The sequence below is a fragment of the Chaetura pelagica genome, unplaced genomic scaffold (assembly GCF_000747805.2).
Source record: "Chaetura pelagica isolate M959 unplaced genomic scaffold, ChaPel_1.0 scaffold112, whole genome shotgun sequence".
NCBI lineage: Eukaryota > Metazoa > Chordata > Aves > Apodiformes > Apodidae > Chaetura > Chaetura pelagica.
Genome location: NW_009952798.1, coordinates 3,197,446 through 3,219,447, shown reverse-complemented (window position 1 = coordinate 3,219,447; position 22,002 = coordinate 3,197,446). Strand labels below are relative to the sequence as shown.

Genomic DNA, 22,002 nt, shown 5'->3' with positions numbered 1-22,002 from the left:
CCTGGACACGTTCCTGTGTGACCCTGCTCTGGCAGGGGGGGTTGGACTGGGTGATCTTTCCAGGTCCCTTCCAACCCCTAAGATTCTGTGATTCTGTGAAAAAAAAAAAAGCTGGGAGGGATGGCAACAGGTGCCACGTGCCCTCACTGCTTCTCTCCCTGGCAGATGCTGGTGGGCATCCGTGTGCTGGACATCAACGACAATGACCCCGTGCTCCTCAACCTCCCAATGAACCTCACCCTGAGTGAGAACGCCCCTGTCTCCAGCTTTGTCACCCGTGTCCTCGCCCGAGACGCGGACCAGGGGCCCAACGCTCTCCTGACTTTTGACATAACCTCAGGCAACACAGAGAACACCTTCTACATCAACAGCACCGTACGCCCCCGGGGGGGTGGGATGCAGGGGTGGGCACCTGGAGCCCTGCTTTCCCTGGGTACCCGTGGGTGCCATCTGACGTTCTTGCCCTGGGTGGAGATGCCCCAGGGGAAGTGCTGCTCAGGTCCCCTGTACTTATTTCCTCCCTTTTTTTCTGGGTAGAGTGGTGTTGTCTACGTCAACCGCCCGCTGGACAGGGAGAGGGTGGCAGAGTACAGGCTGACTGTCACAGTGAAGGACAACCCCGAGAACATCCGCAATGCCAGGCGGGTAATTATGGACACTGCCGGGGCAGAAGGTGGGAGAAAGGGCTCCTGCCATGGAGGTGGCAGGTGGGGGTGTTTACCCACAGCCTTTCTGATGGCAACTTCATCCCCCAAAAGCATCTGGGGGTGACAAGGATGGGGGGGCCTGTGATCCCTTCCCCATGAGACAACTGGATGAGTAGGGTTTAGGGCAAGTCTAGCAGCTCATGTTGACTCCATGTAGATGTCATGGAAGGTGGGGCAAAGTTGGGCTGAAGAGCTGACACCAGAGCATCCTTTTGCCCCTGCCAAGTTGTCCCACACATCAGCCTTTGGGGTGCAGGCTGGGAAGGTGGGGGGACCTGCAGACCCTCCAGTGTGGTCCAGGGAGCACAACGTCATGGTTGCATAGGATTCCAGCGAGCTCATGGAAAGGACATTGCAGTCATCACCCTCTTGTCCTCATTTTCCTTCAGGATTTTGACTTGCTGGTCATTTCCATAGCGGATGAGAATGACAACCGTCCCCTCTTCACCCAGAGCTCCTACCAGGCTGAGGTGATGGAGAACTCACCCCCGGGTAGGTCTCTCTTTGCTCCCTGACATGACTCCCTTTGGGGCTGAGCAAGGGGAGGTGTCTCCTGCCCACCATGGAGGAGACATAATGCTGAGCAGGGAAAGGCTGCAGGTCAGTGGGATGAGGATGCTGAGTATGAGGGGCTCCTGCTGACCACCTGGGGAGGTCAGTCTTGAAGAGACAGGGGCTTTGGTCCATGCTGCCTGTGGAAGTGCTTCCTGGCACAGGTCAGGCACAACCCTGCAGGAAAATCAACCCCTTTTGGGGTTTGCAAGAAAGCAAGATGTGACCATAGTCTGTCCCAGGGGCAGCCTTGAGGAACCAGCTTGCCCAGGATCCCTGCAGGGGATGGGATACCACCTCTACAGCACCAGCACCTGGAGCCACCTTGCTCCAGGGCTTAGGGATACACCAGTCCCAATGCCCAGGCAGACATTTCCCAGCCAAAGAGCCAGAAATACTCTTGGGTTTTTTTCAGCCTTCTTGACATTTATGTAGCTCCCTGCTCCAAGACCTCCCTGTCCCGCCACCGAGGGACACCCCGGGTTGGGGTACCTCCAGGAGATGCCCCCGGTGGCAGGGTGCTGGTGCCAGCCATCTGATGGATGTGTCTGTCTGTTTGTTTTTAGCTGGATGTCCTGCCTGGGCCCCACGAGCCGGTCTGCAAGGCTGCTGCAGCCCCCCCTGCTGCCCTGTGCCCCCCAAGGCCCCATTCTGTCACCTCCTCCATCCATTCATTGCTGTCCCTCATGTGTCACCGGGCTTGGGAAGAGGGGTTGGTGGGGGTTCTTCAGGAGGCTCCAACCCTCCCTAACCCTTGTCCTTCTATCCAGGGACTCCAGTCACGATGCTCAATGGACCCATCCTAGCCCTGGATGGTGACGAGGGCAGCAATGCTGTGGTGACCTACCAGCTCCTGGAGACATCCCTGGACCTCTTTGTTATCAACAACAGGACAGGTGGGCTGGCTCAGCTGGTCCCTCTCCCCAGCCCAGGGCCACTAGGCAGCTGTGGGGACTGTCACCAGGCCTTTCCCATTTTCTCCAGGTGTTGTTTCGGTGAAGCCTGGCCGTGTGATAGACCGAGAGGCTTTGCTGGACCCTCACCTGGAGTACACCCTGGTGGCTCGTGACGCGGGGGGGCTGAACAGCACTGCCAGCCTGGCAGTGACCATCCTGGATGACAATGACAACCGGCCCATCTTCCAGCCAGCATCCCTCACGGCGTGGCTGAGGGAAAACAGCCCCCCAGGTTAGGGAAGGGCTAGGGATGTGAGGCTGGGCAATGAGACCTGGGCATCCCCCTGGGATGGTGAAGATCCAGCTCCCAGTGTCAGAGATGGCCTGGACGGAGATGAAGGGAAATTTTGGGAACTGGGGCTGCCCCAGCTTGATGGTGTTTTTCTTGGAGCCAAGGGGCTTGTCGCTGGTGTCCTCCAACCCTTGATTGAGAGGGTTGTGTCACCCCTTTCCAGGCTTCTCCATCCTCCAGGTGACAGCCACGGATGCTGACAGCGGCCTCAACCAGCAGCTGGATTACCGGATCGAGAGTGGTGGCCAGGACAGGTTCCTGATTGATGCCACCACGGGGGTGATCCGTGTGGCCAACATCAGCATCGACCGGGAGGAGCGGGATGCCTACCGGCTAACGGTGGTGGCCGTGGACCAGGGCACACCCCCTCTCTCCGGCACTGCCACCATCAGCCTCTTCATCCAGGACGTCAACGACTGCCGGCCCGAGTTCATCAACCCCATCCAGACCGTCAGTGTCCCCGAGTCAGCTCCCCCTGGCACCGTGGTGGCCGAGGTCACCGCCATCGACCGGGACCTCCACCCTCGCCTGGAGTACTACCTGCTGGAGATCGTGGCCCGCGACGACACGGATGCTCTGGTGCCCGACCAGCAAGGAGCATTTGAGGTGGATTTTCGGACAGGTAGGAGAGCGGGAAGGGCAGCGCGGGCAGCACGGACCCCTCTACTCTCTTCTGCTTCTTCTTCTTCTTCTCTGCCTGGAGGTAGGTGTCTGAGGCACAGGGAGATGATGCTCCCCTCCCGCCTCCCCGCTCTCCTCCTCTGCCTGCCCTGTCCTCTCTTCCCCATCCAACTGACTTCACTAACCCTTTCCTTTCCTTCCCTCCCTGGCTCTCAGCCCAGCAGGTTTGTCTCTGTGTCTCTGCTTGTTTCCCTCTCCGTGCCATCCGTCGCCTCCCTCCATCCCACCCATCGCCACCCCAAGGCCCCATTCTGTCACCTCCTCCATCCATTCATTGCTGTCCCTCATGTGTCACCGGGCTTGGGAAGAGGGGTTGGTGGGGGTTCTTCAGGAGGCTCCAACCCTCCCTAACCCTTGTCCTTCTATCCAGGGACTCCAGTCACGATGCTCAATGGACCCATCCTAGCCCTGGATGGTGACGAGGGCAGCAATGCTGTGGTGACCTACCAGCTCCTGGAGACATCCCTGGACCTCTTTGTTATCAACAACAGGACAGGTGGGCTGGCTCAGCTGGTCCCTCTCCCCAGCCCAGGGCCACTAGGCAGCTGTGGGGACTGTCACCAGGCCTTTCCCATTTTCTCCAGGTGTTGTTTCGGTGAAGCCTGGCCGTGTGATAGACCGAGAGGCTTTGCTGGACCCTCACCTGGAGTACACCCTGGTGGCTCGTGACGCGGGGGGGCTGAACAGCACTGCCAGCCTGGCAGTGACCATCCTGGATGACAATGACAACCGGCCCATCTTCCAGCCAGCATCCCTCACGGCGTGGCTGAGGGAAAACAGCCCCCCAGGTTAGGGAAGGGCTAGGGATGTGAGGCTGGGCAATGAGACCTGGGCATCCCCTTGGGATGGTGAAGATCCAGCTCCCAGTGTCAGAGATGGCCTGGACGGAGATGAAGGGAAATTTTGGGAACTGGGGCTGCCCCAGCTTGATGGTGTTTTTCTTGGAGCCAAGGGGCTTGTCGCTGGTGTCCTCCAACCCTTGATTGAGAGTGCTGTGTCACCCCTTTCCAGGCTTCTCCATCCTCCAGGTGACAGCCACGGATGCTGACAGCGGCCTCAACCAGCAGCTGGATTACCGGATCGAGAGTGGTGGCCAGGACAGGTTCCTGATTGATGCCACCACGGGGGTGATCCGTGTGGCCAACATCAGCATCGACCGGGAGGAGCGGGATGCCTACCGGCTAACGGTGGTGGCCGTGGACCAGGGCACACCCCCTCTCTCCGGCACTGCCACCATCAGCCTCTTCATCCAGGACGTCAACGACTGCCGGCCCGAGTTCATCAACCCCATCCAGACCGTCAGTGTCCCCGAGTCAGCTCCCCCTGGCACCGTGGTGGCCGAGGTCACCGCCATCGACCGGGACCTCCACCCTCGCCTGGAGTACTACCTGCTGGAGATCGTGGCCCGCGACGACACGGATGCTCTGGTGCCCGACCAGCAAGGAGCATTTGAGGTGGATTTTCGGACAGGTAGGAGAGCGGGAAGGGCAGCGCGGGCAGCACGGACCCCTCTACTCTCTTCTGCTTCTTCTTCTTCTTCTCTGCCTGGAGGTAGGTGTCTGAGGCACAGGGAGATGATGCTCCCCTCCCGCCTCCCCGCTCTCCTCCTCTGCCTGCCCTGTCCTCTCTTCCCCATCCAACTGACTTCACTAACCCTTTCCTTTCCTTCCCTCCCTGGCTCTCAGCCCAGCAGGTTTGTCTCTGTGTCTCTGCTTGTTTCCCTCTCCGTGCCATCCGTCGCCTCCCTCCATCCCACCCATCGCCACCACAGGCAGCCGGGGGCTGCTCAGCCTTGGCAAACTGAACGTGGGCACCCTGGCTCCAGGGGAGTGGGGAGGGGGGCTCTGCTGTAGGTGGTGGGCCAGGAGCTCCTCACGGCTGTTTTTGAAAGCAGAGAGCTGAGCCAGGGAAGGGAAAAACTCCCTTGTTGTAAAGGATGCAGGACTTCTAAAGACAGGCGGATGCTGAGCTCAGATGGATGGGGTCATGCAGGAGAGCAGCAGCGCTGGCTCTCAAGCTCTCTTGTCCTCACAACCCAAAGCCTTGGCCTGGCTCAGACAGTGTGAAAACCTGTTAGCTGGGCAGAGCAGACTGGGAGCTCTGCAGGGTAAGAGAAGTTGTCTCCTCCCTTAGCTACCGAGTGTTTTCCAAGGCCAGGTTGGATGAGGCTTGGAGCAACCTGGTCTAATGGAAAGCATCCCCACCTGTGGCAGGTGGGGCTGGGTCCCTTCCAACCCAAACCAGTTCTGTGATTCCCAATGTAGTCTTTGGGAAGAGGCAGGAGAGCAAGCTCAGCTGGGGGTGCAACCATCAGCTGGTGCAGACCAGCCTGCCGGGGTCCTTGGCGGGAGGGACAGAGGCACGGCCTGTGACCTCTGTTTTTTTGGGCTTCCCAGGAGCTGTGAAGATCAAAAACTCTCTCAACCGGGAACTGGTGGCCACCTACGAGGTCACCATCTCCGTCCATGACAATGCCAGTGAAGTCATCGACCGCTCAGTCAGCGTGCCCAACGGTAAGGGTGGGCTCCTTCCAGGCAGGGTGGGGCCAGCACCAGCACCAACACAGCTTCTCTCCCATCTCCCTCTCCATTCTGGCCACCACCATCTCCAGTGGGAGCAGTCCTAGAGCAGCTTCAGGTTCTCCTCTGAGCCCTCCTTTAACACATGGCCCAGACATCCTAGGGCTGCACTGGGGATGGAGAGGACCATATGTCCATAACATGGTACCATGGGAGACACCTCTTTCTTCATTACCTTTGCCACCCTTCCCCTGGTAAATCCAGGCCCATGTGTGAGAAGAGCCCCCACAGATCAGGAGGAGGCTAGAAGTAGGTGAGACTGTCCCACAGCCAGCTCAGGGCCTTGTGTCTTTGCTGAGTATTGCCATTTTTCTTTGGTGAACCACCTCATTTAGTTGGCTTCCTGGAGTTGCACGCTTGTCTCTTTACAACCCTCCTTTCCCCCCATCCTTCCCTTTTTGTCTCTCACTTGCCCTCTTCTCTTCCCTCGTGGTCTCCACCATGGCCACAGCCAAGCTGACAGTCAACGTCCTGGATGTCAATGACAACACGCCTCGCTTCCGCCCCTTCGGGGTCACCTACTTCACCGAGAGGATCCTGGAGGGAGCCACCCAGGGCACCACACTCATCTCCATCTCCGCAGTGGACCCAGACAAAGGTGCCAATGGGCAGATCACTTACGAGCGGCTGAACCTCTCACCAGAAGGCTACGTCTGCCTCGAGGACCAGTCGGCAGGTCAGTGGGCTCGGGAGCTGGGGGTCCTGCAGTGGGTTGGTGTCCTGGGGTGGGGTTTTCATTTCAGGGTCTGCTGTCCTCTAGGGAAGGTCGTAGCCAACAGGACGGTGGACTATGAGGAGGTACAGTGGCTGAACTTCACCATCCGAGCTTCTGACAATGGATCTCCCCGCAGATCAGCTGAGATCCCCGTGTACCTGGAGATAGTGGACATCAATGACAACAACCCTGTTTTCAGCCAACCGTCCTACCAGGTGGGCTGGGCTCCCTCTCGCAAGCCCATGTGGGGCTGGGCATTGCCAACAGAGCTGGGTGTTGTTCAGGGGCACCTTCTCTTCTGTGCTTGAACCATCTGAAGAAGATGATCAATCCCCCCTGATGTACTCAGTGGGAACATCTTGTGCTGGGTCCAGCTGTGCCCACCCTTGTACCCCTGGTCACTGCCCAATGAAGCAGCAAGTGATGCAGCAACATGTCCTGCCTGCTCCCTTTGCTTGCAGAAAGCTGTCTTTGAGGACGTGCCACTGGGGACTGTCATCCTGAGGGTCAAGGCCACTGATGCGGATTCGGGGCGTTTTGCTCTCATCCAGTACAGCCTGGGGGATGGAGAGGGCAAATTTGGGATAAATCCCAACACGGTAAGGAGACAACAGAGGCTGGAACAGAGTGGGGGGAAAGAGAGGGGAGGCTGAGATGGTCCCACCTCATGCCTTGCTCCTGTGCCTCACCTTCTGCTCCTTCTCGAGTGCCAGCTCTGCCAGATGAGATCCACCTGAAGGTCTCTGTGTGCTTCAGGGTGACATCTACATCCTGTCAGCCCTGGACCGGGAGAAGAAGGATCACTACACACTGACAGCCGTGGCCAGGGATAACCCTGGGGACATCTCCAGCAACCGCCGGGAGAACTCCGTGCAGGTAGGGCTCTCCTCCTCCCACCACCCCTCGTGTGGGACCCTGGGGAGGAGGTGTTCAGCCTCAGGCTTTTTCCTGCCCCTCCCAGCAGGTTTGCTGGTGGCTCTGGGCAGGAATTAGGCAGAAGGAAGAGCAGGGGAAGTGGGTGCTGGGGTGGGGGGGTCTGTGTGTGACAGGGACAGCAAGAGGGGAGGGGGCAGGAGGGGCAGGAGAGGGAGACTCTATTGTCCACAAGTGCTCTGGTGTGAATGGGTGGCCAGGCCTCCATTGTTGGAGGCAGGAACTGGGCTGGCAGAGCTGAACAAATAGCAGGAAGGGCAGCAGAGCCACAGGTCACAGCAGGGGTACAGCCCCCTGTGAGGTTGTCTCCAGCCTCAGGTCACCCAGCCAGCTGTGCTTTGTTGCAGGAGTCCTGGACATAAATGACTGCAGGCCCCAGTTCAGCGGGAGCCAGTTCAGCACCAGCGTCTATGAGAACGAGCCGGCGGGGATGTCGGTGATCACCATGACTGCCACCGACCTGGATGAAGGGGACAACGGTGTGGTGACCTACAGCATCGAGGGCCCTGGAGCAGGTGGGGTGCCAGCAGTGGGAACTGCTCCCCAGGGAGGAGGGCTACCGTGGGAAGCAATTGGAGGAGATGTCGGGGCCAAGCCAGAGCTGGTTTGGAGTGAGGTTGTGCTCGTGCGGCTTTCAGTGTTGCTCCACAGCTCCCAGTTCCTCATGGTGTGGCGTGTGACAGCTTTGCTTGCCTTTGTCCTGCAGTCCTGGCTGATCCTCTTCATCTCCCCCACCCATGCAGGGCTGTCTGTGTGTCTTGGAGCACATCACTGCAGGCTTTAGAGGAAAGCCAAGAAGGTCTTGGAGGTTATCCTAGAATCACAGACTGGTTTGGGTTGGTAGGGACCTCAAAGACCGTATAGTTCCAACCCCCCTGCATGGGCAGGGACACCTCCCACTAGACCAGGTTGCTCCATACCCCAAACAACCTGGCCTCGACCACTTTCAGGAAGGGGGGTAGCCACAACTGGTGGATAGTTCTAGTGCCTGAAGTCCGGTATATCTCTGCATGCCGAGGAGTGATGGCAACCCAGCAAAAACCAGCATAAATGTGGAGGGAAGTGGCAGAGAATTCATCTTCCTGAGAGCCATGGGCTTCTCTGACCAGTGCCCTGTGTAGCTGGACAGGAGGCAAATAGGACCAGGAGTGGCCTGGGAGCAGGGCCCTTGCAATTGCAGCAGCAGTGGGCAGGAGAGCTCTAAAATGGCACCCTGAGAGCATCCACACCCCTGTCCTCAGGCAACCAGCTCTGCTCCATCATCCCATCACAGGGATTTCCCACCAGTGAGGGGTCTGCTTCAGCTGGTAAACTGGTTTCTAACAGTCACTTATCTGGTGCCAAGTGTCCTGAGCCAGAGATGTGTTTTTTTCTGCCCCCAGAGGCCTTCAAGATCAATAAAGTCTCTGGGCTCATCACAACCCGGCGGCGCTTGCAGTCCTACGAGAGGTTCAACCTGACCGTGGTGGCCACGGACAAGGGGCACCCTCCTCTCTGGGGGACCACCATGCTCCACGTGGAGGTCATTGACATCAATGACAACCGCCCCGTCTTTGTCCGCCCACCCAATGGCACCATCCTGCACATCAAGGAGGTAAAGCTCTGGAGAAGGAGCAGGGTCATGGAATGCCAACACCATGCCTGGGAGAGATCCTGCCTACTGGTTGGCAAAATCCATCCTCCATCTCCATCATCCTTCATCCCCACTGGGGATGAAACAAGACCTTGATTTGACAAGGTTTGGGTCCTGGGGCTGGATGGTCAACAACCGTGGTCTCCATAGGTGGTGGGATGGTGGATGCTGGGGTAGCTTTGGGGAACAGAAACCCAGGAACATATAAAATGAGGAAATGGTCAGTCCCTGCGTGCCGAGCCTGTTGATAAACAAGGCCCAAAAGGCTGACGTTTTGAGATGTTCCTCCTTTCTGAGGAACCAGGCTTGGCTCAGCGTGCACATGGAGCAGCCGCCCTGCCAGAGGGGAACCATGGCTCCACCTTGCCAGGTTTTTTGGGCAGCAGAAACCTGCTGACCCCCATACGAGGGAGTTTGGAGGAGCAGGGGGGGAGCAGGGAGCTCGGATGACGCCGGGGGCTGAGGTGGGACTTGTGCCAAGCAGGAGATCCCCCTGCGGTCCAACGTCTACGAGGTCTACGCCACGGATAAAGACGAGGGCCTCAACGGGGCGGTGCTCTACAGCCTGCTGAAAACTGGGGTGGGGAGCAAAGACTGGGAATATTTCAGCATCGACTCAGTCAGCGGGCTGATCCAGACGGCCATGAGACTGGACCGGGAGAAGCAGGCAGTGTACAACGTGAGCATGCCCAGGGGAGGTAGTCCTGGGGTGGTCCTGGGGTGATAGTGGTGGGGATGGAGTCAGCTGTTGCATCCCGAAGGTCTCACTTTGGTGGTTGCCAAGTGCCACTGGGGAGTTGCATCCCGGAGGGCAAACTCTCTGTTAAATCCCCTCAAAAATCCTCCAGCACCCTCAGCAGGGTCTCCTGGCCCACATGGCTTTGCCCAGGATGGCACTTTTTGCCTCTCTCCCCAGCTGATCATTGTGGCCAGCGACCAGGGCCAGCCAGCCTATGAGACCATGCAGCCCCTCCAGGTCACCCTCGATGACATCGATGACAATGAACCCCTCTTCCTCAGGCCACCTGTAAGGCACCAGGATGGAGGGAACGGGACAAAGGGGGAGCAGGGATGGGGATGGATGCAAGATGAAGCTGAACGTCACCAGAGCGGGGAGTGTGATGTGATGTGTCTGCTTTTGGTCCTTCAAAGCAGGGGGGGGAAAAAAAGCCAACATTGGGTCATAACCTTCTCTTCTCCTGGGGTCTCTGGCAGAAGGACAGTCCCCAGTACCAGGTGCTCTCCGTCCCTGAGCACTCCCTGCCTGGCACCCTGGTGGGGAATGTCACCGGGGCAGTGGATGCAGATGAGGGCTCCAACGCCATCGTCTACTACTTCATAGCAGGTGGGTGCTGAGCAGGGAGGGGATGGGCAGTCCTACCTCCCCTCCACACCCCTTGCTGAGGGTCTCAGTTGCTGCCATCCTCCTCTCACTGCCTGTCTGACCTGGGCAAGGGCAAAGGTGGCATTTCAGACCTGCCGAGCCCAAAGGGGACTAACTGGGATTCCCTTTTTATGCTTAGCTGGGAACCAGGAGAGCAACTTCCAGCTGAGCCGGGAGGGGAAGCTGCAGGTCTTGCGAGACCTGGACCGGGAGAAGGAGCCATACTACTCCATCATTGTCAAAGCTTCCAGCCAGAGGAACTGGTCCCCTCCTCAGGACCAGCAGGAGGGCAGTGCCCAGCTCTGGGACCTCAGCCAGGACCTGACCCTTCAGGAGGTGCGGATCTTCCTGGATGACATCAATGACCAGTCCCCCCAGTTCACCAAGTCGGAGTATACAGCGGGTAAGGTGTGCCAGGGGCTGGGGAGGGGGCACCAGGAGATGGAGATTCTCCAGGGAAAATCCAAGTGAATGGAGGAGCAGTGAGAGCCAGCCCAGCCCCAGGTCCCTGTCCCGTCTCTCTCTCAAAGGGGTCGCCACTGACGCCAAGGTGGGCTCAGAGCTGATCAGAGTGGTGGCCGTGGATGCCGATGTGGGCAACAACAGCCTGGTCCTGTACAACATCCTGGGCATCCGCTACATCAAGCAGCACTCCAACGACTCTGAGGAAGTGGCCAACATCTTCAGCATCGGTGGGTTAACCACGTTAACCCACAGGAGCACGGGGTCATGGCCAGAGGTCGTGGTCACTGATCCTGGGCTTGTAACCATCCTTCCCCCCAGGAACCCTTGACGGGATCCTGCGAACCTTCGACCTCTTCACGGCCTACAACCCTGGCTACTTTGTGGTGGACATCATGGCCTCCGACCTAGCAGGCCACAACGACACAGCCATCGTGGGGATTTACATACTTCGGGATGACCAGAGGGTCAAAATCATCATCAACGAGATCCCAGACAAGGTCAGGCACTTTGAGGAGGAGTTCATCAGCCTGCTCTCCAACATCACGGGTGCCATCGTCAACACGGATGACGTGCAGGTAACCATCCACCTCTGAGGTTGCTTCAAGGGGTAGGTAGCCTTTCCCATGCTGCTTGGGAGGTCTCATTTGAGGGTGCCCTTTCTAAATAGTAGACACCCTGGAGCTCTTAAGGGGTCTCTAAGCCCTCAAAGGGGTCCAGACTGACTCCATGCCAGGCCACATGAGCACACCTTGGGGCACCACGCTTGAGAGGTGCCCCATGAAAGGACACTTCCTCTTGCCCTGCATACCTTGCTGTCTCTCCCCAGTTCCATGTGGACAAGAAAGGTCGGGTGAACTTTGCACAGACAGAGCTGCTGATCCACGTGGTGAACAGGGAAACCAACCGCATCCTGGACGTGGAGAGGTACGTCACCTGGTCCCTCACCTGGGCCCATCACCTGGCCCACCGAGCCCTCATTGACATCAAGATGGCCAAGCACTCCTTCTCTTCCCAGGGTGATTCAGATGATAGATGAGAACAAGGAGCAGCTGAGGAACCTCTTCAGGAACTACAACGTGCTGGACGTGCAGCCCGCCATCACCGCTCGGGCCCCAGATGACCTCTCGGCTCTGCAGGTAATGGCCCAAGTGGGCCTGAAGATCCCTTCTCATCCCAATTGATGTGGGGCAGGTGCCCATCACTGGGTGCTGGAGGTTGCCACCACCCCTCTGTCTCCCCCAGATGGCAATCATCGTGCTGGCTGTCCTGCTTTTCCTGGCAGCCATGCTCTTCATCCTCATGAACTGGTACTACCGCACAGTGTGAGTAACGCTCAGGCTCTGCCCAAATGGCTGCAATGTCCCCAGAGGCACTTTTTGTGGTGGTGCCAGCAGGCCAAGGAGGGCATCATTATCCCAACACCCGCAGTGGGGCACAACCTGGGGCCAAAATTTGCCCCTCTTCCCCCAAAATATAATGGGTTTAATACCAATGGCGCCTCTCCCTGCCAAGCTCGACATCCTTAGGGATCCAGGAGCTGGTTGTTGGGCCACTGCAGAGCTGTGTCCTCTCTTCTTCTGAGCACCTTCCTTATTTTCCTCCCTGAGCCTCTGTCTTTCCTCCACAGGCACAAAAGGAAGCTGAAAGCCATCGTGGCTGGCTCCACGGGTGAGCAGAGTTTGGGGTCTCCCAGCTGCATGAACAGCACAGAGGGGGCACAGGGGACACGGGAGAGGGGACACTGGAAATTGGAAGTGACCCTGCCCAGCCAGGCAGGATGGTGGGAGGCTTTTCCAGCACCCAGCCACTGGGGTATCGGGCACATCCCAGCTTGGGGACTTTTTGGTCACCAAGTTGCCCTCACAGATGAAGAAGTGGCCCCTGTGCCTGCAGGTGGGCTGGCTGGTGGCTCAGCCCACCCATGGGCCATCCCATAACCCCCCACCCTTGCCTTTCCCAGGAAACAGAGGCTTCATGGACATCATGGACATGCCGAACACCAACAAGTACTCCTTTGATGGGTGAGTTGTCTCCTCCACCTCATGTGCCACCTCGTGTGGCACAGCATGTTGCAGCATCACAAAGCTTCTCCCAAGAGAGCAAAACCAGAAGACCTCCTGCTTTCTCCTTGACTCCAACCCTGCCATTACTGGCTGAGCTGGAGGGGGTAAGCAGGGACAAGGGGCAGGTGCCACCACACATCTAAGATCCAGAGCAGCCAAATTCACGTCTGCATGGGGCAGCAGGACCTCAGCAACCAGGCTGTGGATGGGATGAGGGATGCTGCTGGGGTTTCAGCTGCTCTTGGCTGGCACTGAGGGCTGCTCTTCTCCTCTGGGCAGGGCCAACCCGGTGTGGCTGGACCCCTTCTGCAGGAACATGGAGCTGGCAGCACAAGCAGAGCACGAGGATGACCTGCCGGAGAACCTGAGCGAGATCACCGACCTCTGGAACAGCCCTGCCCGCACCCACGTGAGCCACCAGCCCCTCACCTGGGACACCTTCCTCATGCTCCCAGCACCTGTGGCACCTCCTCAGACACTCTCTCCTCCACAGGGGACCTTCGGGAGGGAACCCTCGGCGGCCAAGCCCGAGGATGACCGCTACCTGCGGGCAGCCATCCAGGAGTATGACAATATTGCCAAGCTGGGGCAGATCATGCGGGAGGGACCCATCAAGGTGAGCGATGAGCGTGGGCATCCTCCAACAAGAGGCCTTCTCCTACTGCTCTGGCTTCCAGGTTCACAGCTTCAGCCCCAGAGGGTGATGTTCCTCCAAAAAAAACCAAAAAACACGCTGGGATGGGGCCGGCCTCTTCCCAACCAACCCATCTCCCTTGGGTAACCCATCCTCCTCTCTTCCCCCTCCACCCAGGGCTCTCTCCTGAAGGTGGTCCTGGATGATTACATGCGCTTGAAAAAGCTCTTTGCCCAGCGGATGGTGCTTAAGGCCACCTCCAGTCAGGGGGACCGCTCCTCGGTCTCGGAGGTAGACAGGGTGTGCATGGGCTTGGGGAGGTGCTTGTTGTGCCCTCTGGGATGCAGTGTGTCTTCCCAGCCCCAGCTCTGTTGACCCCCACCTCCCCATCCATGTTTCTTCTGAGCTTCCTCCTCTCCTTTGGTCTCTCCCACCTCATCTGCCTGCAAAAGGGGCAGCCAGCCTGCCAAGCTTCTTAGCTGCAGGTCCCTGCAGACATGTGGACGTCTTCCTTCCCTTCTGCTCCTCCCTGCATAGTTTTGAGACAAAAAGGCTGGGGCAGAGGGTTTTGGTGCCAGAGGAAAGAAGCAGCTCCTGCCACAACCTTCTTCATGGGGGGATAGAATGTGGGGCAGAGGGTTTTGGTGCCAGAGGAAAGAAGCAGCTCCTGCCACAACCTTCTTCATGGGGGGATAGAACGTGGAGAGAGCAGTGGGATGGGAGATTCCTTTCAGCCCTTCTGTCCCCCATCACTCCTCACCTCTGTCCTCCTCCAGCTCACCTAACCTTTCCTCCACTCCTTTCCTTGTCTGCCTCCTGCCCCACCACCCTCATACAACCCCAGATCCTACCCCTGGTCCAAACCCTTCCTTGGCCTCGGCTGCTGCCAGACCCATCACCCAGTTGGCAGCCAGTGCCTGAGCCAGGACACCCACCTGATGAGCAAATGACCCAGCTGGAGCTGGTGATCCTCATCACCATATTCTGAGGTTGCTCCAGAAAAGGACAGTCCCATCCCTCCCGCTGAGCTCCAGCACTGCAGGAAGTTCAGAGGCAGGGAGGCCAACTTCTCCTCTGGCCGCAGCGGTGATTCTCCACCCCTCCATGCACCTTTTTTTTCAGCTGATCCAGAAGGAGCTGGAGGAGGAGGAAGGCGAGCACAGCCCAGGCCAAGGCAGCCTCCGCTTCCGACACAAACAACCGGTGGAGCTGAAAGGTCCTGACGGCATCCACGTGGTGCATGGCAGCACGGGCACCCTGCTGGCTTCTGACCTCAACAGCTTGCCTGAAGATGACCAGAAGGTGCTGGGTCGCTCCTTGGAGACTCTGACCACCGACTGTGGGGGCTACGGGGACCCCAACGCCCGCACCGAGTCGGCCAAGTCCACCCCCTTGCACAAGATGAGGGAGGTGATCATGGAGAGCCCGCTGGAGATCACTGAGTTATGACGAGCAGTGATGGTGCTGCTGGTGGTGATGGTCCTCCTCTAGGCAAAGCATGGAGCTGGGGGGGCTGTGGTGGGGGCTTGGGGACACCCCGAGACTGGTTCTTGGCCCCCCCACTTCTCTCCTGCAGAAGGAATCCAGGTCAACCAGCACCGTTGGCTCCGACAGCCTGGGAGAGCTTGGCTCTGGGAAAGGGCTCTCAGGACCCGTTTGCTTTCACTCACCTGTCACTTTTAACCATGAAAGCATTAATGATTTTATTTTATTTTAAATTTTTTTTTAATTTTTCTTATTTAAAAATAATTAAAAGGAGGGTTTTGTTTTTTTAAAAAAACACCTTTTTAAAAAAAAAAAAAAGGAAAAGCTAAATGAATCCAAGGAGTCCAGGCTGGAGAGGCGGGGGAAGGTGCAGGGAAGGTGCAGATGATGATGATGTGCCACCACAGCAGCCCCAGGTGCAGGCTGGGGACAAAGCAGCCATCACATTTCAACCATAGCCACAGGGCCAGGGCAGTGCTGGCCCAACTCCATTGAGCATCAACATCACCTTTCCGGCAAGGAAAGACCTCCAAATAATAACAATTAATAATGATAAAGAAACCACTAAAAAAAAAAACCAAAACAAACCCCAAAGCCTCTAAAACAAACCCAACCCAAAGTGAAGATGTTTCTCCATTTTTGGCTTTACCAAAACGTGTTGTGCTGTCGAAAAAAAGAGACTTGACAATAACTGGGGCTTCTGGCTGGGGATGTGCTCGTGCAGGTCCTTTTCTGCCCTTTTCTTTCCCCTTCTCCCTTGCTTTTGGGTTTGTTCCTTCGCTGAGGGGTGGGGTGGGTGGGTGGGTTTGTTTCTCTTCGTTCCCCTTGTGGAGAGTTTCGGGCACGGTCTGTGACGGGACTCAGAAATACACTGTCTCTGGCTTTGGGTACCCTGGCTCTTGTCCTTCCTCCCCCAAATCACCGTTCCCAAACCTCCCTGCACCCTGGATGTAAGCATTAAACCTGCCACCCCCGGTTTGTACCCTCCCTCCCCTTCCCAACACCCCCATCCAGGATGAAAAGGAAGAAGGAGAAAACCAGTTGGGCTCACGGGAAGAGTTTATTTGTGATGAGATGCTCCCGTGCACACTCAGGACTGGGGGTCACAGGCATCACCCCCAACGCCCCTCTTTGCTACCACAGGACAACCCCACACACACACACCCCCAGCAGGTGTGTGTGCATGAAAAGAAATCTTTTTTTTTTCCTCCAAACTCCCTCATTTTTTTATTGTCCAGGGGATATTTCAAATATGCATCATCTCCCTCCAGCAATTGGCTGCGGAGGAAAATAAATGTGTCCTGCCATTGTCATGCAAAGCTGGGCATTGGTGGTAAATTTAATCCACTTTGGTGACTAAGGGGCGGGGAGGAATAAAATTAAAAGGAAATATGAAGCCACCCCAGGCTGGGTGGGCTCCCCAGAACCTCCAGTGTGAGGCTGCTGGGAGCTGGAAGTCAGAGTTTGGGCAGCAGGAACCATCCCAGCCCTTGGGGTTGGATCCACCTACCAGGATCTGGGCTTTCTGAGAGGGTCATGTTGGGATGGGGATGGTGGGGAAGAAGATGGGGATGAGGCAGGATGGCAGGGTTTTGCAGGCCCCCTGGGAGACATCAAGGTGGACACACACACACGCCCCAGTCCCGAAAATACTAGGTCCCTTAATCTGATTTGGAAATCCAAGCCCCAGGGGTGGAAAAGGGAGTGGGGCAGAGGAGGCTGGAGCACCCCACAGCCCCCAGCGGGGTGGTGAGGCCAGTGAGCTCATGCCATTGCCATCCGTGGGCACAGGTGCATCCCCAGGGAAGAGAGTCCAGGATCCTGACCCAGAGCAGCAGGACAAGGAGGCTCCTAGTTCCATAGGTGACGCCGACAGTGCTCAACGGCCTGTGGGAGGGACAGGGAGGGATGGCAGGGACCCTCTGGCACCCTGTCAACCCAGGGGAGGACACACACACACGTGGGTGACACTTACGTGGCACTCAACAGCCGTGGCCATGTTCTTGCACCAGTACTGTGGGCCCCAGACACAGGGGTCTGAGCCCAGCAGGTCCTCCTGGGGCACCTCGCAGGCTTTGATTTTCTGCGTTGCGAAGGGAGAAGAGAGTGGAAGGGGGGGGGTAGAAAAAAATACAAGGAAAAGAAGACCCCACAGGTCTGGCCAGGGAGGTGTCCAGGAGAGTGGAGGGGACACTTACAGTGCAGACAAAGTCAGGGTCCAACACCTGCACGAGGAGCCGCACAACCGCCGGCTCGTACTGCACCACCAGCGCCTCGCACTGCCGAGGGGACAGGGGGTGAGGGCTGAAGGAGGGGGGGGAGAGGGGTCCCTGCCAGGCTGGGGTGCCCCATCCCACCCTTTCCATCTCACCTTGTCGGTGAGGGGGCTGGGCAGCAGCTCGCAGCCCTTCCCCAGCACACCAGCCAGCTCCTCCAGCGTCTCGTTCTTCAGCAGCTCGTTGTCGAAGTAGGTGATGAGCACCTGGCAGACGTTGCAGAAGGACCCCGCGCCCACCCCCAGCTGCTCCAGAGCAGCAGCAGCAGCCCCTTGGGGGGGACACACACACAACCATTAACACCCCACACCCAGCACCTGGCTCCCTTGGGGACCTAGTATTTTCAGTTTGTTGGGTTGTTTTGGGGAGGCACCAGGGTACCCATCAACTCACCCGTGCGGGGCTCCCCGTGGTGGGGGCAGCAGTGCAGCATGGTGCACACAGCTGTGGGGTCGGTGGCCTCCAGCAGCATGATGACCACAGCTTTGCCATAGGAGTCCACAAAGTCTTTGCACTGCTCAATGACACTGTGGGGCAGCATGTAGCACACCTTCTCGATGTCATCCACCAGCTGCTCCTGCCAGGAGAAGGTGGCTGGAGGGATGGGGAGACCTCCCACCCTCCTCTCCACACACACACAGACCTCGTTGCCCTCCCTTGCCCAGCCCCACCGTTCCCAGGTCTCACCTCTGTCATGTTGTTCTCCAGGAGGCTTTCTGCTGCCCTCACAGCAAACTGGCACATTTCACACAAAGGCCTGGTCCCTTCCCAGTCCTGCTGGGACAAGGTGATAAGAGACCCCCCTCATCCTGCCCAGACATCACCCCCATGAAAGACATTCCATTTAGCATGTGAAACCTCAGGGCAGATTTGTTGGGGGTTGTGTTTTCTTTTCTATTTCAATTTATCAGTGTTAAAACTGTGAGAAGGAGATGGGGCAGGGCAGGGGGGGTGGGGGGAGACACTTTGAGGAAAGGGAGGTGTCTGCAGGGCCTTGAAAGGGAGCAGGGAACCTGTCAAGTCAAGTGACTGACCTCAAATCAGTGATGGTCAACCCCACCACCTAAATAATACATTCTAGATGCAAATAATGACACAGAATCAGGGATTTCATATCATATTCTTGAATTGTTGCTGCGGGAGTCATGTCACACAGTGAGGTCCATTTGGTGCAGGAGCAAGGAGGGTGCTGAGCAAAGTGGGAACAAAAATAAGCAAAGATTTCTTTTTCTTTTTTTTTTTTCCCTAGTGTGTGAGAATAGTCCCAGGTTTGTTGAAATTGGTGACATAGGTGCCTAATGTGGCCAGAGAAAGGACACTGGTAAACAAGCATGATGTCTAGTCTGCTTTTTATCAAGAGTTCTTTTGTCATTGTCTTTGCAGACTGAAAGTTTAGCATTTTGGGTGTGATTTTCAATGGCTTCTGCATGATTCAGAGGGATTGAATTTGTTTATTTTTAAAGAACAAGTCCAGATAATGGAAAAAATGTCTGCAAGCTGGGAAAAAGTAAAGAATTACTCTTCTTAGGAACTGCCATCAAAGCAACTGCAACATGAAATGCCTCGTGATCTTTTTGCCACCCAACCTGAGTTTCCAGGCTAGTTTAGGCACTTTTTATGCTTGCTCAGGGCAGCTTCCTGAGGTCCTTTTTAAATTAATCAAGTATGATTCCTTGATGAAGGTAAGTACCACATGCTAGGAAGCAGAAGTTTCCAGTCAGTTTCTGCCTGAAATTTGGACAGTGTTTTCAGAAATGGCTGAGGAGGGGCAGCAGTTCCAAGCTGGAAGAGGGTGGGTTTAGAGTAGGTCTTAGGAAGGAATTCTTCACTGTGAGGGTGGTGAGAGCCTGGCCCAGGTTGCCCAGAGAAGCTGTGGCTGCCCCATCCCTGGCAGTGTTGAAGGGCAGGTTGGATGGGGCTTGGAGCAACCTGGGCTGGTGGGAGGTGTTCCTGCCTGTGCAGGGGGGTTGGAACTAGATGGTCTTTAAGGTCCCTTCCAACCCAACCCAGTCTGGGATTCTCTGAGTCCCCAGTTCACAAAAGTGGGCATGGTGGAGGGAAAAAAAAAAAAAAAAGTAAAATAAGGCTTCCCCCTTCCTAGCATTTGGGTTTTAAGGGGGGGGAGGAGGGGGGGCGCGGTTTCTCCCCACTTACCCCCAGGGTGCTCAGGACCTGCACCATCTTCTCAGTGAGCAGGGTGTGCAGGGGCAGCGCCGAGGAGGAGGAGCAGAGTCCCAGGTGGCCACACAGCTCCCTTGGGTCCTGGGGACACAGACACCTCCATTTGGGTGGGTATCACCCCCCTGCCCCCAGGAGGGTGAGCCCATAACCCCCCCTCCACACACACAGAGTTCCCCATGTCAGGGTGCAGGTCTCGCTCACCTCAGCCTGCTGGGACGGAACGTTGGCAAGAGGAAGAAAACAAACAGAAATACAAAAGAAAAAAGGAATTACAGCAGGATAAAAAGCAGTGAGTTTAATTTTAAAATAAGATCCTGCTGGTAGGAAAGCAGGGCCCCATGTGCCCTCAGGATCTCCACCCATCCCTGGACAACCACATCCCTGCTTACCAGGTGCCGGAGCAGCCGGGTGGCCGTGTCGGAATACTGAGCCAGGTAGTGCTTGCACTGTGAGGTGGGAAACAGGAGCAGACAGCATCAGTTCCCAAGGGGGGACACCCCACCACCCTGCCAGCACCCTCTTGCCCCCCCCCAAAAAAAAAGCAGGTGGCTGCCAAAGATGTGTCCTTACCCGCTGTGCCAGGCGGGGGGCCAGGCCCTCGCACGCCCGCTCGGTGTGGGCCACCAGCCCCCTGGTGAAGGCAGTGCTGGTCCCCAGCTCCAGCTGCAGGGCTGTCACCAGCTGCAGACAGTCCTCACACACCTCCTCCAGCTCCTGTGGGGCAACAGAGGTGGGGGGACATAGGTAACCCCCCCTAGAATCCCACCCTGCCACTGCCCTCTTGGTTTTGCAGGGCTGGGATTTCAATTCCACTGGCAAACTGGGCAGGTTTTTTGGCCAGCACCTTGTAGAAGGGTTAATGGCTTTAAACTGGAAGAGGGCAGATCGAGGTTGGACATTAGGAAGAAATTCTTCACTGTGAAGATGGGGAGAGACTGGCTCAGGTTACCCAAAGAAGCTCTGGATCCCTGGCAGTGTTGAAGGGCAGGTTGGATGGGGCTTGGAGCAACCTGGGCTGGTGGGAGGTGTCCCTGCCCATGCAGGGGGGTTGGAACTAGATGGTCTTTAAGGTCTCTTCCAACCCAAACCTGTCTGGGACTCTATGATCTTCCTGGTCCCCTCCCTGCATCCTGCAATGCCCCAAATTGCTGAGACCCCAGTTCAGCTGAGCAGCATTTTTAATACACCTTTTCTGGATTATTGTTAGACAGGTGATGCTCAGGGGGTTCTTGCCCTTGAGCACCGTGGATGGCACTGGTGCCTGTGCCTCAGTACCTGGGCCTGGCCACGAGGCTGGTGCTGGGGATGGAGCAGCAGGGGCACATTGGCGATGAAGGGGACAACCAGGTCGGCAAAGTCCTGAGCAGAGCCTGCGGGGGCTGGTGGTGGCTTCTGGAACTTCAGGGCCCCCCCTGTAGGGCTGTCTGGAGACTGGCACAGCTTGATGGTCCCACACACCACCTTTGGGTCCGACTGGAATAGCAAAGGGACCTGGCTTGGGACCATGACTGCCCCATCACCCTGCTCCTCCCCATCCACTAGACATTTCCATCCCCATCTCCTCCCCACAGAGGTGTTTTCCCAAGAGTTTCCCTTGCCCTGCAAGCCCACCAGATATTCCCAAACCATGGAGAAAGACAAATCCCTGGGGGGGGAAGAGAGGAGGTCCCCTGCCAGTTACCATCACTTGCTTGCCCAGCTGGGTGAGGATGAGGACACCAGTGTCCACCATCTTCTTGCACTTGACAGACCAGTCCTGGAATGGCAGGTACTGGCATCTCTTATCCAAGAAGAGCCTCAGCTTCTCCTAAGGGACAAGGGGAGAGTTCAGGGCTGGGCTGACAGTATGCTGTGAGGAGGGGAAGACACGCCAGCCCCAAGTTCAGCCCCCCCAGGACCATGACCCACCTCAGTGCGGTTGTCCTGCAGGATCTTGCCCACCACAGAGACCGCCATCTGGCACAGGTGACACGGGATCCCTTTCTGCTGAGAGAGGAGATGGACTCGGATGCTGGCACAGCACCCAGCCTTGCTCCCCAACTCCCAGCCTTCAAGACACCCCGCCAAAGGTGGGAATGCCCCAGGGACACCCTTTCATTATCCTGGGACCATCACCTCTCTCCCCACCCTCTCGTTTTTGCCACTCTCCACAGGACCATTGAGAGAGCTCAGAGATGATCTGAGAGCATCAGGCCAGGACTCTTCCATCCCCAGCCCCAGGTTTTTGGGGCAGGATCCCAGTCCCCATCCCAGCAGAGTTACCCCCAGGTCCTGGTCCCAGACGGTGGCCCGGCACAGCTCCAGCACCCCGCACTTGGCCGCTGTCCCCACGTCGCGACACCAGTCCTCTGGTCGCTCCCCGCATTGCTGGAGGGGGCTGGCCACGGCTGGGGGAGGAGAAGGAGGGGAGGAGACCACCATCAGCCCCCCCATCTCCCCGAGACCACCTCTGTGCACAGCACCCCC

At 57.3% G+C, this 22,002-nt stretch overlaps 2 protein-coding genes across 2 annotated transcripts in view; one reads left to right on the top strand and one right to left on the bottom strand.

Moving 5' to 3' along the window:
* Positions 1-15,043, top strand: part of CDH23 (cadherin-related 23) — a 188,905-nt gene extending 173,862 nt beyond the window's left edge. The window contains exons 41-68 of the mRNA XM_009994895.1: positions 166-375; positions 538-645; positions 1,097-1,199; positions 2,030-2,155; positions 2,244-2,447; positions 2,671-3,129; positions 5,585-5,701; positions 6,219-6,443; positions 6,528-6,697; positions 6,944-7,081; positions 7,239-7,358; positions 7,747-7,930; positions 8,798-9,009; positions 9,533-9,727; positions 9,965-10,075; positions 10,264-10,393; positions 10,572-10,835; positions 10,963-11,124; positions 11,216-11,472; positions 11,724-11,821; positions 11,913-12,033; positions 12,140-12,219; positions 12,525-12,565; positions 12,858-12,918; positions 13,240-13,369; positions 13,454-13,576; positions 13,772-13,885; positions 14,717-15,043. Coding sequence (XP_009993197.1) covers positions 166-375; positions 538-645; positions 1,097-1,199; positions 2,030-2,155; positions 2,244-2,447; positions 2,671-3,129; positions 5,585-5,701; positions 6,219-6,443; positions 6,528-6,697; positions 6,944-7,081; positions 7,239-7,358; positions 7,747-7,930; positions 8,798-9,009; positions 9,533-9,727; positions 9,965-10,075; positions 10,264-10,393; positions 10,572-10,835; positions 10,963-11,124; positions 11,216-11,472; positions 11,724-11,821; positions 11,913-12,033; positions 12,140-12,219; positions 12,525-12,565; positions 12,858-12,918; positions 13,240-13,369; positions 13,454-13,576; positions 13,772-13,885; positions 14,717-15,043 — 4,590 coding nt within the window. The remainder of the gene's footprint in view (positions 1-165; positions 376-537; positions 646-1,096; positions 1,200-2,029; positions 2,156-2,243; positions 2,448-2,670; positions 3,130-5,584; positions 5,702-6,218; positions 6,444-6,527; positions 6,698-6,943; positions 7,082-7,238; positions 7,359-7,746; positions 7,931-8,797; positions 9,010-9,532; positions 9,728-9,964; positions 10,076-10,263; positions 10,394-10,571; positions 10,836-10,962; positions 11,125-11,215; positions 11,473-11,723; positions 11,822-11,912; positions 12,034-12,139; positions 12,220-12,524; positions 12,566-12,857; positions 12,919-13,239; positions 13,370-13,453; positions 13,577-13,771; positions 13,886-14,716) is intronic.
* A 1,887-nt stretch (positions 15,044-16,930) lies between these two features.
* On the bottom strand, positions 16,931-21,969 carry LOC104386310 (proactivator polypeptide-like). Its single transcript, XM_009994894.1, is given in 13 exon segments — positions 16,931-16,966; positions 17,055-17,162; positions 17,278-17,412; positions 17,415-17,626; positions 17,749-17,932; positions 18,043-18,132; positions 19,510-19,617; positions 19,914-19,982; positions 20,107-20,250; positions 20,818-21,009; positions 21,218-21,343; positions 21,445-21,522; positions 21,799-21,969. Coding segments are annotated over 13 exon segments (1,653 nt in total).
* Between the last annotated feature and the right edge of the window lie 33 nt (positions 21,970-22,002).